At 39.3% G+C, this 19,792-nt stretch overlaps 2 protein-coding genes across 4 annotated transcripts; both read right to left on the bottom strand.

Annotated features, from left to right (window-relative positions):
- Positions 1-11,768: 11,768 nt before the first annotated feature.
- On the bottom strand, positions 11,769-16,265 carry gpr85 (G protein-coupled receptor 85). Of its 3 annotated transcripts, none has more exons than XM_059325441.1 (2): positions 16,128-16,265; positions 11,769-14,850 (listed from the first exon to the last, which is right to left on the bottom strand). In XM_059325441.1, the coding sequence occupies exon 2, from the start codon at positions 14,683-14,685 to the stop codon at positions 13,552-13,554; it is 1,134 nt and encodes a 377-aa protein (XP_059181424.1). In that variant the 5' UTR covers positions 14,686-14,850; positions 16,128-16,265; the 3' UTR covers positions 11,769-13,551. The 3 variants fall into 3 exon arrangements, with proteins under 3 accessions (XP_059181424.1, XP_059181423.1, XP_059181425.1); XM_059325440.1 differs by lacking the exon at positions 16,128-16,265 and adding an exon at positions 15,794-16,017; XM_059325442.1 differs by lacking the exon at positions 16,128-16,265 and adding an exon at positions 15,794-16,017 and having other exon boundaries at positions 11,769-14,836.
- Positions 16,266-18,895: 2,630 nt separating this feature from the next.
- LOC131960794 (small integral membrane protein 30-like) lies at positions 18,896-19,669 on the bottom strand. Its single transcript, XM_059326066.1, has one exon. It carries the CDS (start codon positions 19,574-19,576, stop codon positions 19,397-19,399), a length of 180 nt encoding a protein of 59 aa, XP_059182049.1. The 5' UTR covers positions 19,577-19,669; the 3' UTR covers positions 18,896-19,396.
- Positions 19,670-19,792: the final 123 nt, after the last annotated feature.

Genomic DNA, 19,792 nt, shown 5'->3' with positions numbered 1-19,792 from the left:
GAGAAAATTGAAACGCCGCCTACATAAATGCATCAATAATAATAATCCAATAATATATTTGGAATAAATAAAACAATCTGAGTGGGTTCATTCTACATATCTAGGACTTTAACTTTAACTTTTGATACAAACACTTTTTTACTTAACCCATAAGAACCCAGACCCAGTAATCCTTAAAGGAAAATTATGGGGGATATACCACAGACCAAGTGGACCACTTAGAACACATTTATGATGTTTTAAAAAAAAAAATTCAACCCCTAAATGTCAAAGATCTGTGATGTGACATATACGATACATTGGGCGTTTATTTTTGTTTATGAAATTTCTTATTTTAGAATTAAAAAAGAGACATTTTCTGCTTACAGAAACACAAATTTGCCTTTTTCTTTGCATCTCCACAACATTTATCAAAATTGTGACATTAATAGTGCTGTTTAACAACAAATTATTTTTCAGATTTGTTTTTAAGTAACAAAATAAGAATAAATCAATAAGAAATAAAAACAAATAACCATGTGCCTTTTTGTTTGCATCTCCATAACATATATCAAAATTGTGACTTTAATTTGTTCAGGACATATGGTGAGAACAAGTTAAATGCAATGCAGGACACCCTATTAACGGATTAGAATTGTTAAATGGGTTTAAATTTAGCCATTTAATGAGTTAAGGTGAAGCATAAAGCTGAATATGGGAGATTCTAGAATATTTAAAGTGTTTGTTACACGGGTGTCACCATGGGTTCTTATGGGTTAAGTAAGGTTTTGAATGCAGGACTTTTACTTGTAGTCGAGTAATTTCACAGTGTGGTATCAGTACTTTTCAGTAAGGGATCAAAATACCTTTTCCACCACTGATTATAACAAAATGCAATGATTTTCAAATTCTTTGCAGCCTACATTTAATTTAATACAGTACATAGATGATGAGTATGATACTCATATTGGGAAAATTTTGTTAAATATATACACTCTGAATTTGATGCATTCTGTTTACGTACATCTTAGACAGCATCCCAACTGTTTTGGAATTGGGGTTGTATCAAAACACTCAATGCACAGATAAAATGCACATAGCTTGTGCAGTTACAGTCATTCCCCAGCAGCAATGACGGTGCAGAAGCAAAACATCTGGAAAAACTGACCAATCAGAGTAGACTGGGCTTTTTCAGGAGGGAGAACTTAAAGAGACAGACGCTAAAATGGAGCATTTCAGACAGAGGGTGAATACAGGTAAGTTCAGACAGACAGCAGTAGAAAAATAATTTGTTTTTGAACATTAAAGCATCTAAACATGTTATAGTACAACTTAAAAACACATATATGAAGTATGAAAAGACCACAGTCCCTTTAAAATGTTGAAGGGCCACAATTACAATATAATCCAATTACATATTACATAATAATAAAAAAACAGGAGTAAACAAGTGGAATAATAAATAGCACAATCTGCAAAGCACAGAACTATTAATTATATATTCAATTTCGGGTAATACAAGCAGATTGTATTTCAATCAATACCAGCTGAATATCATTACACTGCTGAATTCCTGTTCACACACACATCATGTAAACAACCAAAGCAGATCCAATAGTGCTGTGATTTACTTGGGTTGCAGGGGTTTTTTTTTCCTCTGTTGCATTATGTGAAGTGTCTGAAAGCATTTGGCCTGCAGGGACCAGGAGCCGAGCGGCTGGAGGAATGGCTGCAGTGATTCAGAAGGAAACTTTCTCAGCACTGCGCTCTGAGGGGCCATGTGCTACTGTTGTTGGTGACTAATGATGATGGCTCTGTGCTGCCTTGCTCGGGGCATTTTTTTCTTCTGTTTCAAGACTATTTCACTGCTCTCCCTAACACCATACAAACATGTAAAACGCATCAGGGACTTTTCAGCATACAGTGAGCAGGTGCACCTCATCTCCATTAACATGTTGTGTTTGTTTATGCTGTACTGTGCCATCGTACATACACCAGGGCATATGACATAAAAGGTAAATACACAATTAACCATGCAACCGTGCACTGACTTATACAGCTTGTACTGTGTGTGAACTGGAGTATGGTAAGCCTATAAATTGTGCAAATACCAACAGCGTAATCAGTCTCTGAAAAGAAAGCTATTATATCTGTGCAGCAAATATAATTCTTCAAGAGGAAAATTGAATCCCTTGGACACAGAAAGTAGAAAATTACTTTTTCACTCCGACCATGTTTACAGTAGAAAGAAACATTTTTTTTCTTTTCGGCAAGCTGCTGAGCCACTTTGTTCCAAAACATCACATAAGAGCTTTGTGATTAAAATAATAATACAAAAAAAAAAAATCCAACTTATTAGTTTTCACCCTAAAGAGTGCAGCACAGAGTCTAGTCAGACAGTTGATAAATTTAGAGATGACGCCTGCAGATATGCATCCATAGAAAGTTCAAATAGAGTCCCAAGGGGAACGGCTGCTCACCTAAACTCATTCTCTTGATCAAAAACTCACACAGGCAAACAAAAATACAACAGCACAGCAACAGCAAATAATGAACAGATTCAAATTATGGTTTAACATTCAGCTCTTGCCTATAGCCAAATTAAATCCTGATCCAGCACAACAAAAGTCCTTATTATTATTTTTTTGTGCAGTGCAGAAAATGTTTGATTTGTTACAGCAGGTTATCTCTATAATTAGCACAATGAAAGATGAATCATCCTGTTCCCACACGCACAAAGAGATAACAGAAACATTCTCTGAGTCAAATACTCTGTTGCAAATTATGCGACACACACAACAAGCAGAAATGTCCATCTCAACAAGCCATTGAATCCTGCTTTCAGAGCCCAAACTCAACCAGTAGGATGATGTCAGTGTTTGTTGTATAATTTGGTGTTTCCAAGGCAACTTAATTCAGCAGATTTTCTTAGAAGTGATCGGCCTTATTTGCACGAAAACTCTTCAAAGAAATGACACTGCATTGCAAACATGGTAATTAGCTGGTCCCTTCAGAGCCACTGCTGTTAGAGGAGCACAGATACATACATGCATGGATGGATTAATGAACGGGCCGAGTGGGCACAGGCCCAGGGGCCCAAAGTGTTAGGGGGCCCCTGGCCTTCACCTACAAAATGTCACTCAAAAAAAAACCATGCCAACCATGAAGAAATGTAAAATAAACACAAAGGCACAACTACAAAATGATACAAAATAACTAAAGTAGGAATTAAATGACAACAAAGAGACACAAAGAAACGAAAAAAGACACAAAATGATAAACAAAGAGACGCAAAGAAACGAAAAAAGACACAAAATGACGACAGAGAGACACAAAATGACCAACAAAGACTACCAAAAGAAACAAAACAGGCGTGTAATGGCAACAAAGAGACACTAAGAAACCAAAAAGGAAACACAATGACCAAAAAAAGAAACAAAATAACTCCAAAAGTAACTACAAAGGGACACAAATTGACCAATAAAGACGGAAAAAGACTACAAAAAAGAAACAAAATGACCAAGACAGATGTTAAAGGGCAACAAAGAGGCACAAAGAAACCAAAAAGAAACAAAATGACTATAAAAGTAGGACTATAATGAGACACAAACAACACTGAAATGACATAGAATTGCAACAAAAAGGCTACAAAAAAACCCAATACGACCAAGAAAAACACAAAAGAAACAAAACTACCAATAAAAACACTAAATGACTGCAGAGAGACACAAAATGGCAACAAAAATGACTGCAAAGAGACACAAAATGACCAACAAAGACTACAAAAAGAACCAAAACAGTTGTGAAATGGCAACAAAGAGACACTAAAAAACCCCAAAAAGAAACAAAATGAATAAGAAAAGAAACAAATTACCAAAAAAACACAAAAAAATTACGACAAAGACAGACAAAATGACCAATAAAGACACAAAAGGACTACAAAAAGAAACAAATTGACAGAGACAGATGTGAAAGGGCAACAAAGAGACACAAACGACCAAAAAAAGACACAAAAAGAAACAAAACAATCAAAAAAGAGACAAAAATGGCAACAAAAATGACTACAGAGAGACAAAGAAAATAAAAAAAGATGCAAAAATTTACAACCAGCATACACACAATGATGAAAAAAAGAAAACTTAAATATAAAGATGCACTTAACTAGTAAAACATGCATAACTACTACAAAGAAGTGCAAAACAACAACAAAAAGGCAAACTCCAGCACAAAGTCAGTGTGTCTTGTTCCTCTGTAAGAGAGGCTTTGGGGCCCTTAGACTGTCTGTGCCCAGGGGCCCTTTTACTGTCTCACAATCTACCCATACATGCATATATATACGAGGATAAGATACAATGGACAAAGTGCAGATGACACAACCATCAGTCAAGTGAGGCCTCATCAATCAACACTGCCATCAACGCTGCTCCACAAATTAAGATGGATGCCAAAAATGTGGTTACATCATCACATTGATTTTGTTCCACAAATGAAGCATAAATGCAGTGAGTTTTAAATTTGCAGTCTCAGGTTAGAAATTGCCGCCTGTCACCTTCTCAAGGCCCCTTTTTCAGCCAGTTATTACACCAGCGCTGGCATATGCATCCATCCATTACCTGTCACCTATGTAAATACGCTGAATTAAGAATTCACAAAGCATTAATTCTCCCCCCTCCTCTCTGTCTGAGGAAGAGAGATGAAGAGTTCTGCTTCCTCCCGCTCACTCAGCTCTCTTCTTGTTCTAATATCATAAACGGCAGAGACACGGGCAGAGAGGAGGAGAGGAGGAGGAGGAGGGAGAGCTCGCTAGACCCAGCCTTTGTGAGCATGACGGGCCTGACTCACGAGAATGAGATGTTTCCAAAAATAAAGGAGGGAGGGAGAGAGAGAGGGAGAGAGAGAGAGAGAGAGAGAGAGAGAGAGAGAGAGTGCTGAACAGGCTGGAACACAAGAAAATGAGTGGATTAACTCCCTCCACCCACCCACAACCCCTCCTCCCTTTTCCAAAAGCCCTTGGATTCATCACAAAACATGCCGAATTAGTGAGAACAAATCGCCTGTATAAACACCCCTAAACACTTTCCCCAATTGCCATGACAAAAAAATGAGATAAATAAATAAATAACTGTGCCATCCTCAGAAACAACATTATTAAAGCTTTTAAAAAAAGATCTCCGGATGCATGTATAAATTGCACATCAAATCCAGCTTCTATCTTATTAATATTTATTTCCTTTGCGGGGGCAGCCGTGCCCCACTGTGAACAGATGTAAGCAGCTGGTTGCATGTTGTAAATAGGCACCATAATGTACATGTTTGGCTTTTCATCACGACAGATTGCCCTCCGCAAATACACTGCGAGGAGAATATGGTCGTCTCAGCCTCCTTGCTGCGAATCATAATACTCTGAAAGCCCCTATAAGCCAGATAGCAGCTTCTGAATATTTTAGTCTGTTAGGAAAATGTTTGCAGTGCCTGCTAGTTTTGTCAGTTTTATCCTACAAGCTTGGTCTAATTTGAGTATAAAAAAAAAAAAAAAAAGTGGAATAAAAGGATGAACCCGCTCATTGGTGGAGAGACAGATGCTCCCACCAACAGCAATCGAAATCAACACTCTATTCAATTTCCATGTGACCCAAATATTTCTTTTCCTTTCTGCTGACTACTGTAGGTACGTCATCCAGTTTTCAGACTCTGGGTGCATCTGTGTGTGTGTGTGTGTGTGTGTGTGTGCCTGGTGGATAAGATGATTATCTCAACTCGCAGAGAGACACAAACAGAGAGAGACGACTTGGTCAGCCTCCCCAAATCTGGAGTGTTGAAGAATGCCTGCACAAAAGCCACCAAATTCACACTCATTATCATGCCGACAACGATAAGGAAAAGATGACAAAGATGACGACGCTGATAATTTGTCATCCAGCGCATTGATTCCCCATCAGGACTCGGACGGCCCGGCTGGGTATCATGGGACCCTTTAATCTAGCATGAAAGACACGGGTAATCCTTGTTGGAGGATTACTCCCGACCAGTACTCGCTCTTCGCATATTCCAACTTTGGTGTACATGTGCTTAAGTACTAACCCACCAATCGTGATCTATCCGTGGCTCCATCACTCAGCCTAAGTCTTAGCAGCGAAGGGGACGTGTTTACTCTTGACTCCCGCCGCAACCAAGAGGATTTAACAGTAAAGAAACAGAACCTATGTGAGCTTAAATCCTGACCTGTACTCCAGACACACTGCAGCTGCAGTTTCTGCTGCTCAACCCATCCGTTCACAGCTTGATGACATTATGCTGCAACATTTACATTCCAGCTCAGTCCTGCAGTTTGTTTTACATAATGTACACAATGTACCAACACATATCAACACATTGTTGACTTTTTTTTTTCTTCACCTATCTCTGTGCAGCCCTGATAACCATACGTGCAGGGATAGCCACAAACATGTAGGCCACAAATAACGCTGCATAATCACAACAAAACAACCCATCAAAAAAATGTGTAGCAGTCATATAAGAAGCACTACGTTGTTGGTTGGTTTAGCTTTAAATAACACTGTTAATTCACTTTGTTCCAGAGACTGAGACAACAGGATTGATACCACTCTCATGTCTGTACGCTAAACATGTAGCTGGAGCTAGCAGCCAGTTAGCTTAGCTTAGCATAACGACTGGAAACAGCTAGCCTGTGTCTGTCCAAAGGTAGCAAAATACCCTACTTCCAGCACCTCTAAAGCTCAATAATTAATAAATTATGCCCCAGATATGTCTTGGGTGCTAAGCCAATCATTGGGAACGCCAGGAAGTTACTGGTAATGGCCAAGAAATAGCAAAATTAGGTAAAAAGTGTTAATTTGTAGACTTTTACCTGCCCAGGTAGGGTTTAGGGGTAGTTTGCGTTAGGGTTAGACCAAACATTGTTTTAAGCTTATATCAGAAGAACTGTAAGGCCAGGATAAATCTATGAAGCTTTGTTAGAAAGGTAACATCTTCTAGTTTCCTGAAAATGTGTTTAGCATACGGCTAAAACAAAACCTAAAGTAAAATAGTTAGAACAAACAAAAAGGTTTTTGGGTCTATTTTATTTTTTGGCTCTGATTTTGGTCTGAACCAGGCTAGATGTTTCCCCCTATGATACTTCCATTTTTTTTGCTAAGCTAAGTTAGCTGCTCCTTCATATTCAGCTGACAGACATGAAAATGGTGTCAATTTGGTAATTCTTGGTAAGACAACAAATAAGCATATTTCTAAAAATGTTAATCAAGACTTTAAGCCAAACAGTGCAATGACAAAAAAGTTCATTTTTGTTCATTCTTCAGCAACACAAATACCAAATCATGCCTGACAAATTCCATACTGCATTGATTTCTATGACAAATACATCATCAAGTACAATAAATCTACCAGTGCAACTAAGATAGCATCATTCAAATAAGCAGCTGTAACATGTGAATAAACGTCATTATAGCCCAGAGATACCTTGTCGTGCATCAGGTGCGATGCCAAAGATAGAACTAAGTCCTGCTTTAAAAATTTGCTCCAAGCAAACTTCCAGAAAAATGATCCAACCACTGAATCTCACATTACAGGAGAGAGAGAAAAAAATACTGTTTAAATATGCAGGACGGAACCTTTGAAGCTCCATCCGCAATTTAATCAGTTAATATTTAAAGCAGGGATATTCTTTATATAAGGCATTTGCATGATGGGCTGCAGGAGTTGGGAGGGGTGGTTGTTGGAAATGAAGACATAAAGATTGTGATATTATGAGGAAGAATCTTTATCCACTTGCAAATTTTTTTATCAGGCATCCCGTTGATCATTGGTATTCAGAGGCCTACGCTGCCTGTAATAGCTTGTCAGACAATAAATGCAGCAACATTTTTTTTTCCAGCACCGACCCCCCAAGGGAACAGAAATCATCATTATGTTGTGTTTTATTGGACCTCCTCTCCTCCTGCATCTTTACCTAACGACATATTATTCTTCATTATCTTGTATTATCAGACAGTATAATGCAGTAGTGGCTTTACACACATTCAGACTCTGCACATGCAGATTAAAAATCCCCTTTAAAAAAAAAAAAAAAAGAACCAGCTTGTTTGTTAAATGTTTTGCTTATATTATCCCAGATGTTTTAGTGACATATTATATCTAATAGCTTTGGAAAATGACATTTATTTATAATAACAATGGATTATGAGTGGAAAGAGAGCAGCAGCAAAACAACAGACAAAAATAGCCATATTTTACTAACACCTACACATGTAGGCACACAGTCACACTTGTGATCCTTGCATCATCATTCATTTGACCATTATCACTTTGCTGAGGCACATTAGCCATAAAGCTGCAAAGCCATTAGAGAGAAAACTACTGCAGCAGTGCACTTTGATGACTGTTAACCGTGTAGTGTGCTGAAAAAGAGGCTGTTTGGCTTCACAGCCTGTTTCTGACACACTGATAGTGGATTGACCTGTGAGTGAGGACAAACACACACTGTTACAGGGTCACTAAACCACACACATTTACACACAAAGAGCAAATCATTTGACCAAAAAAATCCCACTGAAAACTCCATGAAAAAAACCACATTGTAAGTAAATGTCATTTCACAAAACAAAATGAACGCCCTGGAGGAATTATGCAAAACATATTGAACCGTTATATTTCCAGCTCCGTTCTCCAGCGGTCACACAATCAGACAAATATGCAGAGTAGGGTGATGCCAACACAGTAAGCAATTCTTCCTTTATCCTGAGTAGCTTGTCAGAAGATTGAGTTGTCCACTCCATTCCATTCAAGGCTGCTTTTTCATATCTGAGTGCTTCTCGGCACGGACTCTTACTGCACTTTAATTAAGGTTTGCCGTGCATTATACAAATAGAAAATGCTTAAGAATGCAGAAAGGCTCACATTAGATGAGCTTTTTTTCCCCTTTTAGAAAAAAGCCAATGTTTCTCAGTCAACAGATGGTATTTACTCAAATTATAGACAGCAAATGAGGGCTAGGGTGAGATGCTTTTTTTCAGCGCCCATTGGCAGTCCATTAAAAACCTGAAATTGTGAGCGCAAATCCACTGAGATACAAGGAGAGTGACATGGAATTAGGGATGGTTGTGTTATTCATTGGCAGCCAAAATCCAATAGAAAAGTCTTCTGATCGTTAAATGAAAAGTATCTCCAGCAAAGCATTATAATTGCTTCAGAAAAATGATCCATTTTTGCTTTCTTCCATGATCTAAACACAAGTGCAAAGAACCAATCCCAGTCAGATGGTACAGCCGACTACAGCTTCCTAATTGCTTTGATTATGAACAATATGTTTCTCGATGTTTCTCAGGAGACTCGCTACCTCAGAGGGAAAAAGAGTTCAGCGTGAGAGCTTGTCTGCCAGAATGAACCGCTTTCATGCCGACCACCTCTGCCTGTCATCTTCCCTCAGACGTGGAGAGAAACAGAATTACTGGGGCACTCAAATGAACATGTGAGGAAATGGGCCAGTGCTCAAAAGTGACACAGTTGGTGATTTGCATATGCTGAACGAGGCTAAAATATACATAAGTGAGATCTTAATTCCTGCTCCAGTCTCAAGTAGCACAGTTTCAGCCCCAGTTTAAACATTCAATCCCACAGAATTACTGTTTTTTTTCGTTTCATCATCAACCACCTCATTCATCTCATAGACATTGTACAGCATCCATGACCCAAGACAAAGACATGATTTAAAACCAGACCAGAGCATCACCTGCTATCTAAACATTCCTTTAACCTGTGTGCATCCTTTAATCAGGCATTAAAATGAACAATTAATTGAAGAAAACAAGGGTGGTCTAATATTTTTTTCCATGATTGTATATCACTGTTGTTGTTTAATGAAAAAATACATAAAAATTAAGTTATTTTCTGTAGCTACATGTGCCAATGCCAGTTTTTTTCCCCCTACTTTGTCGCACTCTGGGATATGATTAGTAACAACATTAATTTTGATGCTTTGTATCAAACACTGCAGTGCTCCATAATACAGCAGCAATAACTATTGTGGAAACCAGGGAAGCAGCATTTGCCCCATAGGGTTTACATGAGAAAATGCTTCAATCTGGTTTAAAAATAGTAAGGAAAACTACAATTTTGAGGCCAGAGCTCGAGATTGAAAGTCTGACATAATACAATGCATGACTTTAACATTGAATGGGTTTCAATGGGGACATGTTTGTCCTTATAGGTTAGAGATGTCTGTATCTACAGAGTTTGTTACAGGAGAAAAAACAAACAAACCCTCACACCCAAGATATATGCCATACACATTAACACAGCCACCACAATTTAAAATCAACCTAAAATATCCCCTAAAAGGATGCACAAGGGTTAAATTTCAAAAGATGCTCTCACAACATGTGACTTAGCCTTCTGGGTTCATATTGGAATAATCAATGTGCAAAATTAAACAGTAATTGGCAACGACATAATGAAAATGGATCCTTAATAGATATTCCACATCAGCAGAACCTGCATACAATTACCTGGAGTGTTTACAGGCCGTTTCAGCATCATATTTTGTTTTCCGGCTCCTACGCTCAGGCCATTACTTCGTTTGATTAATTTTTGGGGGACAGTGTGACACAAAGCAAAACGCTACAATGTCTGAATCCTCGAAAAATTGTCTGTGACAAATCTTTTCTTATTCAGTTCACACTCTATTTTTGCAGATGCACATATTCGCTTTCAGACACTGTAAACATACTGGAACCACAGTCTTTTACAGGGAAATACCACTTAATTTAAGAATAAACTTGTAGCCTTTGTTACTCTGAATTTTAAACTCTAATGTTGTAACAAAGGCTTTCATTCCAGTCTATTTTACAAACAAGAAAAGGTTAATTGTTTCATCATGGAATAAGCAGATAAATACTTGAAAGCTTTCATATAATTTGGTAACAATTATTTATTACTGAGGCATCCCGAGGTGGCAAGTTTCTTGCAAAATGAGAATGCATTTGAGAAAAAAAGGGTCTTCATGTGTTCATATTTGCATGGTTCTCCTTTGCATATATTCCTAATTCATTTCAAATGCAGCTGCTCTTCAATGTGACCTTAAAAATGAGGGAATGGGACAAACCACTATGTCATCTGTGTCTACAGGGCTTCAATGCAAGGGTATTCATTAATCCAGAGTGGTTTGCCATCATTCCATATGGGAGTCGCATATATTACATCTAAATTCAGTGGTATTCCCCTTTAACACAAAATGAAAAACTGCAAGGGTGAGTGTGCCCAGGGATATATTCATGGGGATTATTCCCATTAAACGTCAGACGCACTTCACATTCAATGACAAGGTTTAGCATATATTCTGTTTTGACAAGGTGTCCCAAGGACTCAAATGACAGAAAAGATTGTATTCCAGAAATGGCACATTTAAACATTTTATCACTTTGTGACACATAGAAAACCCTTGTAGAAATTCCAACCAGCATTCATCACTTAAATACAAAATATGGGTGTAATAACATCTCAGCAGTGGTTTTAAAATATATAGCAATTACACAGTGATGATTTTCTTTGAGTGTTTGGTAATGAAGTCCTACGAAAAAGACATTTTAGAGATAAAAATGTAAATTTTCAACCTGCGGGGGTTGAGGATTGTTGGCAAATTCATCACTTGACTGCACCATTTCAAAACATTACCATAACTGAACCAATTGTGAGGGTTTTTTGCAGATGTTTTCCAGCTGTTAGTGTGGCCATACAGTATGATCTCCACCCAATGAGAGGGATAAAAAAACAAATGTTGTAAAATGGTAACTTTTTATTTTCAAAAAGCAACAGATTACACAGTTAACTTTCAGCAAATGCAATCCTAACTGAAACTGTACTCACATTCGGGACTTCAAAATGAAAGACTCACATACTTACACACAATCTATCTATAATATACAAAAAAGAATACATAATAAATATTAAAATGGCCACAAGAGAAAAAGTAAGTCATTGAAAACAATCAGTAGAGAGCAAATGTAGGGAAAGTAGAAACAAGACGGTGTGCCTTAAATGTCTTTTTTTTTTTTCTCTCTTTTACATTTTTTACAAATTGTGCAAGATTTCATACTAAGGCTCTGGTCTTGAAGTGACTGTTGTCTGATCCACGCAGCAGCATACACACGCGCACTCTGAAACGCACACACATGCATCCACTGACACGCGCGCGCACACACACACACACACACACACACACACACACACACACACACACTCACTCCCTGTGCTCTGAGCACTCTGTGGGGTGTAGCAAACCATTGCAGAATAAAAATGGGCTGCTCAGTGTATGGCCTGTGATGCTCATGGGAGTGGACCAGCTTTTAAAAATGGACATGCACTTCACATTGATGTGAAAAAGAAAAGAAAAAAACTCCCCTTGCATCTAAAAAACGACTTTTTAGGAGTGAAAGAAATAAAAAAAAATAACCCAACAACCAAGAAACATGACAATATCATAACCATTAAGGCAAGAACACCCGGAGTGGCATCAGCAATACTGTAACAATATGATAGTGTTTAGGTACATGGATATGATGAAACATTTAACTACTTCTTCAATGTCTTTTTTAAGCACAAGTTTGTTCTTAAAAGCAACTTTTTTTTTCAAAATCCAAACACCATTTCATCTTTTTTCCCCCTCTTTTTTTGTAAAAGGTGATAAGAAAATAACAATGCCAGACACTAGGGACATATGGATCGTAAAACTACAAGAAATAATTTCTAGATTTAAGTTGCAACTTCAAAACCACACATTTGTAAATCCCCATCGTTAAGCCCCCGCCCGGTAAATGAAAAAGATATCACTTACATTAAAACCATTTTATCCTCTTGTGATGGTGTATTCCAACAGTCACCAAGTTTTGCTTTACTTACAGCGATTGTGTAGTCTGTTGCAAATTAAAGCATTCATTGTTTAGTTTGGAAAAAAAAAAGAAACAAAAAAAAGTTGTCCTTGCAATGCAACTGGTAACTGTTGACCAAAAAAAGCATCTTTACATCTTCTTTTTAGTGCAACTCTTAAAATGTAAAACATTTCCAGTGATTCCTTGAGAGGTATCATTTCTTAGTTTTTTCTTTTTCTTTTTCTTTTCATATTTATGTATTTCACACCTCACAGAATAACGTATCTTCGAAATATCCAAAGCAAGAGGGTTTGTTTTTAGTGTTTTGTCAATTCTTTTTTCTTTTTTTTATCAACTTTTTGCTTCTCTGCATTGGCATGGCCTTCCACAACGTCTGTTTACTAGAACATAAACACAGGAGGGGATCCAGACCTCCTGCGTCTTCCCATTCCCTTCAGCCTCCATGTTTGATAGGTTTTTATATTCAATCACCCCGGCGGGGCCTCGTGATTGGCAGTCCACCTTCTACCTCTGAAAACAAGGGTTAGGAGAAGGAGGAACAGGAGGAAAAACTGGAGGATGAAGAGAAGAGAGATAGAAGAGAGAGTGCGCTGTACAATGGGCCCGAGCCCAGATCAAGATCAATCAGGGAAATAGAGACAAAGATGAGAAAAAACTCACAGCAAAACCTTCATATAACGCAGTAGGGTTCCCTTGGTAACCTGGATTTTCTGCAGTAGAGGAGCGTGGTGCTGAAGCAGCGCCGGAGCTCCCTGTTGGAGAAGATGCAGATGAAAGGATTGACCCCAGCCTGGGCAAAGCTCATCCACACGGCTGCCGTCAGGTAGCCCCCAGGGACCACGGGGCCCCTGGCAAACACCCGCCAGTAGCAGGCGACCAGATAGGGCCCCCACAGCGCCAGGAAGAAAAACGTCATGATGTAGAACATCCTACTAATCCTCTTCTCTGTTTTGAACTCATCCAACACCAGTAGACGCCTGCGGCCCGCTGCGTTGCTGTTCTGCCGGATGCCCAGCAGGGTAGGCGGGGTGGGGCCTCGCCCGAATCCGGCCAGCCAGTTTGCCGCCGCCTGGCCGCTGGCGCCTGGCCCGTGGAAGGTCCAGTTCTGGCTGACAGCAGGCACGAACTGGACAGGCTTCATCTTTCGACGGTCGTGGACGAAGAAGATGAGCTTGAGGTAAACCAGCTGTGTGGCCAGGAGGATGAGCGCCAGCAGGAGCATGAAGCCCAGCGAGTCGTTCGCCCTGAACGAACGGTGCTGGAACGTGCACTGGTCCTCCTCCCGGATGAAAGAGTACGTCCCTACGTCTAGCACGGGCGGGAACGCCATCGCCACTGACAACGTCCACACCATGCAGATGACGGCTAGACAGGTCCAGAAGGTCAGCCTCTTGGTGTAGAAACGGTGGTGTGCGATGGCTAGGTAGCGCGTGACGCTGACACAGAATAGCATAAACGCCGTGTGGAAACAGGAGAGCACACCCAGAAAGGCGATCACTTTGCAGGTCAACGTGCCATAGGTCCAGGCTGATCCATTCTTGACCGACGTGAAGACAAAGGGGAAGCAGATGGCGGAGCGCAGGATGTCAGAGGCGCACAGGTCCAGCAGGAAATAGTAGGGCGCCCGGTGCAGGCTCTTGTCTTTGACCAGCAGGATGGAGATCAGGAGGTTTCCAACCACACCGACTCCGATGATGAAACCCAAAGAGGTCAGTTTGAGGAACGTGGCGAGAGGAGAGACATTCTGCAAGATGGTGTGGTCCCCTGCATGGCTATAGTTCGCCATAGATGGAGGAGGGATCATAAAGATAGCGGAATAGCTTCAGCCAAGTATCATGATCTAGAGGTGGCAGGGGGAGGCGTTAGATCCATTTGGCGGTGTGCTTTGAAGAGGTTTCCAGGCATATAGGCAACCTCTCCTCTAAGGCATCCTTTGTTCCTTTGTCTCATCACACCTAAAAAAAAATCCCTGAAAAATATTATCCACCCATCAGCATTCAGTCCCATACAACAGCTGCATTGTTTTCAACTGCACTTGCATAATGTAAAATGTGATAAGCAATAATTTACCTCTGCCATTTATTTATATATTTAACATTTTAACATTTTGAGTGGAACAGTGCAGAGCTCCCAGCTTCAATACTTTGTCTAGAGACAGACAGACAGACAGACAGATAGACAGAAAGACAGACAGTGATGGAGCTTGATTAGACTAAAACATTAATCTGTTACAGTAGAATTATTTCTAGTGGCTTCGGAATCTCCTGAACAAAAGATGGCATAAAGCACATACCAGACTTCATTAAGAAAAGACGCATTTTAGCTCTCGAGAAGAAAACACAAAAATGGCTCGATTGGACAGATTTTTGGGACATTTTTTTAGCGCACGGTGAAACATTAAGAGAAATGCAGTCCAAAATAAGCTCTTCTTGATCACACCCTCCACCCTGCAGAACAGAGGACGGCTCTCTGAAGCGGTGGATGCCTCGAATCAACCAACTGCCTTCGTGCATTGTGGAAAATCGACGGAGGGGTGCATACATAATAAAGCCTTCGTGTTTTTGTCTGATTAAAGGTTAACTGGATTACGGGTCTCACGTTAATAAGCACTGTTCTCATTAGGGCGTTTATTGAGCCAGTCGATTTTCCAGATCATCTTTTATATTAGTAATTACGAAGAGAATATAGTGTGTAATACTGGCACTAAAGCCGCATTTCGACATAATTCGTCTTGTTAATGCGCGGGTGTTATTATCAGGACTGAAAACGGGGATGGTTGGAAGTGATAATAACAAGCCTGCCGGTGATAATATTATGGGATGTTCGACTCGATCGCTGTGTTTTTATTGTTTGAGGGAGATGACACATAGCCTGTGGTCACATCTGATTTAATTAATATCGGCTCTACTTACGCGTTTAAATGCGTCCTCCGATTGTCAGTCGAGTCGTTTTCTATTCGCGAATCCGACAGTTTGGAGTGAAAAAAACACAGCAGGTTAAAACCATCGTCCTCTCATATCCGGATAAAGCAGCGAAACAGTGGAGCGGATCCGTACGTCCATTAGACTAGAATAATTTCCAAGTCCCCGCTATGAATTGCCCAGAATCGCAGCCACCACACAAGACAAGGCCAAAAAAAAAAAAAAAAAAAAAAAAAAAGAGCGAGCGAGAGAGAAAGAGAGAGAGAGACTGAGAGAGAGAGGGGGCTAGACAGACAGCCGATCACAAGATCAATCAGAACCCTACCTGTTGATAATCCGATTTCGTGTCCCTCCTGGAGCTTATTTACATTGCACGAGTCGGTTTTTGCTGTTTTTTAAAAAGCCTGATTTGTTGCCTGCCCCCTTTTTTCCTCCACGGTGAATATCCTACAGTAAACGGAGCCCAGTGCGCATGCGCCCTGCATCCCTATTTGTGATCCAAGACGCGTCTTGTCTCTTGTTGCAGCAGCAGCAGCCCCCCCTCTCCCTCCTCTCTCTCTCTCTCTCTCTCACTCACTCTCCCTCCCTCCTCTCTCTCTCTCCGTCTCTCTCTCTCTCTCTCTCTCTCTCTCTCTCGGTAACATCTGCTGCTGGCCGGTAACGCGTTACAGCAGTAATCAGTATTTGTCATGGTAACGGAGAGTGTAAGGGGTAGTTTCACACTAGATAATAAGACATCTTTATCATTCTCCTCTTTGTGATTGATAGATTGTGTTTTCCAGAAATCAACTGGACATTTTATATTTTTTGGGTGCTTTTGTTGTTTTTTCTCCATTAAGCGAAAAGCCATAAAAAACGTCAATTACTTATATTACAAAAAAATCACCATAAAATGGGCTTGTAAATTAATATTAATATATTCAACATTAAAGATTTTTTTAACTATTGTTTAATTGCCTAATGGTCCTGAATGATAAATGACTGGGAATTTATATAAAAATTAAATGAAAGCACACACACACACACACACACACACACACACACACAAAGCATATTGCTGAATGTAATTAAGGCAACTTTCTGTCTTCCTACAGTAAAACTATAAATAAATTCTCGTAAAAAACTATATATATATATATATATATATATATATATATATATATATATATATATATATATATATATATACAGTATATAAATAAAAGACATAATAACTTATATACTGTATTATCCTTATTTTAAATGAATTATCTGTACAAAAAAAGTCTGTTTACTGTTATTTGACGGTAAGTGTTTGGCAAAATTTGCTGCCCAGACTTTTTACCATTTTTTAAAATTTATTTTTCATGTATATATATATATATATTAATACATTTTTTGAATGAATGAATGAATCTAAATCCAGTCTAGTTTTATCCCCTGTTGGACCTTTTGGCTTGCTGTCCTGATCAGATGTATCAGTCTGTAGCATCCTACTTGTACACATTATCTCTGTCTCTTTGGTCGCGCTCATACATGTTTCACTCTGCAGAAATGTCGTCCATTATGTACAAAGCGAAGGGTTAAATCAGGCAGCCTAGTTCACCTCAAGGTAGAATGACTTCCCATGTACTGTACATGCATAATTGACAAGCACTTCGCGAACTGTTGTTCATTCTGCCCGGCACCATGATAAATTCATAGGATTTGATTTCTCAGCCATGTATGGAGAGAGCCGTGATGTCATGAGCGGCGTAACAAGTGAACAATGATTCAATCAGCCACATGTACACAAGTGCACGTCGCTTTGTATGACTTTTTCATGATCATACAAACAATGCAAGAAATGTGCTGCCGCTGTGCTACAACTTCAACACTGTGCAGATTTCTATTTTTTATGATTAAAAAATGATTTTTTTTTTTCTCTGCAGCTGGTTCCTTTTCAATCACAGCTTACCAAATATCACAGACTACTCATTGATAATAAATGCAGACTGTTACATAGATTGACACTGAACTATAGCCGCTAGAGGATACACAATGAATGATTCATTTCCTGAGAAAGGTAAATAATAGTGAAGGTCCCAATATTCTCTAATGAACAATCACTCATTTTGGCACAGACCTTGTAAAAATGTGAATGTATCAGCAAGGTTGAAAACATAACTTGGGATCATCAGTTACACAAGGTAATAAAGTTTATTTATTGTGATTGTTTTCTGTACAATGAGTTTCACTTAGAGAAAAACAAACTTTAGTTTAAAAAGTATACACTTTATTAAACTATTTGTTATAATGATGGACAGTAACTAAGTGCATTTACTCAAGTACTGTACTAAACTTCAATTTAAAAGTACTTTTGCTTGAGTATTTCCATTTAATGCTACTTTGCATATTCTGATTTTACATAATGAACATAATAAATTCCAATAAAATGTATTGATACATGTATATATTTTCAAAACTTAATAGATGATTTAATTTCTAGAAGAATTTGAGGACCAAATAAGTAAAGTAATCCAAGCCTTCACACAAAAAGATCATGTTAAAAAAAATTCCAATCCCATAATAATCACACCACTCCTTAGACATATCTTGTGACCCTTAAATTAGGTTTGACCCCTAGGTTGGAAACCAGTGGACCAAACTGTACCATAAATAAAGTGATCAAAATAAATCATCTCCGCTTCGACCAGCAATAACAGTAAAATGCTGCATGCATGTTGCTGTAACAGTATTTACAATTCACATACAATAATAAATCAGTCACAGGGGATAATCTTTTGTTTTTGGTATATTTCCCTAATAGTATTTCTGGCTCTTCTGCAACACTTTAGCTTGTAATGAGAGTACTTTTATTCTGTTATACTTTTCCTCAAGGAAAGAATCTGGGTACTTTTCCGCCAATGATTTTCTCAAGATTTAATATTTCTGTCACAGCTGATGTAAGACTGTACGCAGCAGAAAAAAGCAAAAGGTAATGCAATTTACCCATAAGTTTAAAATCAATACCAAAGGATAAGTGTAACTATCCCCATCTCACTTTCAAATCATTCAAGCAATATAACACACTTTTAATGCAGCAGATAACTGAAATATGATACGAACCAGGAGTTGTAAAGATGAATCAATTTATTATTCTCAGAGCCATTGTTACATGTTTAAACAGGAACTGCTACAACAGCACTCCTTTCACACTCGTGACATTGTGCTCATAACAATGGCCATGTTGTGTTGCACAATACACATGAAACAAAAAAAATCACAGTGATCACTCCAAGCATGGAAATTATGCAAAATATGCAATGCAAGCATCCTCAGGATCATATACAGTAACTGCAGCAGTCTTTGCATAGAAAGGAAACAGTGTTTGGTCTCTAATCTCAGCAGTGCAACAAATGACAGCTCCTGTTTTTGGGACTTCCTGGATATTTCCCTCCACCTTCTGCAACAGATCCACGTGGTCCCCGTCGCGCCTGACGCATTAACTCCAGTAAGGCACGTTTCCTATCAGTCGCTTCGACACAAACATTGCACCAGAGGGTCCATATAAGCCCAGACAGAGCGGTATTAATGCGGTGGATGATAGCAGGACAGGACGGAGGAGTCCCTCTCTCACATCTGGTCGTTCCTCCTCCGCGCGTACCAGCCGAGGAAGGCGCAGCAGCCCACGATGGTGACGACGGAGCACAGCAGCAGCGCCAGAGCGTCCCCCGCGTCATAAGCCTCCACCGCGGGGATCAGAGAAAGAAACATCAGGCAGACGATCGCTGCAAGTTCAACTTTGGGAGCCATGTTGGAGCTTTTCCGCCTTTGCTGTTGACTTTCGGGAAGCGCCTGCGTCAGAGTCAGATGACAGCAACAGAGCTGGACTTCCTGCTGCGCTCAGCCAATGGGAGAGCTGATTTATTCTCACTTGTACCTCCTGGATCCTTTTTCTCCCTCTCTCTTAAAGAAAATGTTCAATTTCAGCAGAATGAATTGCATAATTCTGCCGTTGCTTTGATTTCT

Source organism: Centropristis striata, chromosome 22 (assembly GCF_030273125.1).
Source record: "Centropristis striata isolate RG_2023a ecotype Rhode Island chromosome 22, C.striata_1.0, whole genome shotgun sequence".
NCBI lineage: Eukaryota > Metazoa > Chordata > Actinopteri > Perciformes > Serranidae > Centropristis > Centropristis striata.
The sequence above is the reverse complement of the archived record's forward strand: the minus strand, read 5'-3'. Positions and strand labels throughout refer to the sequence as shown.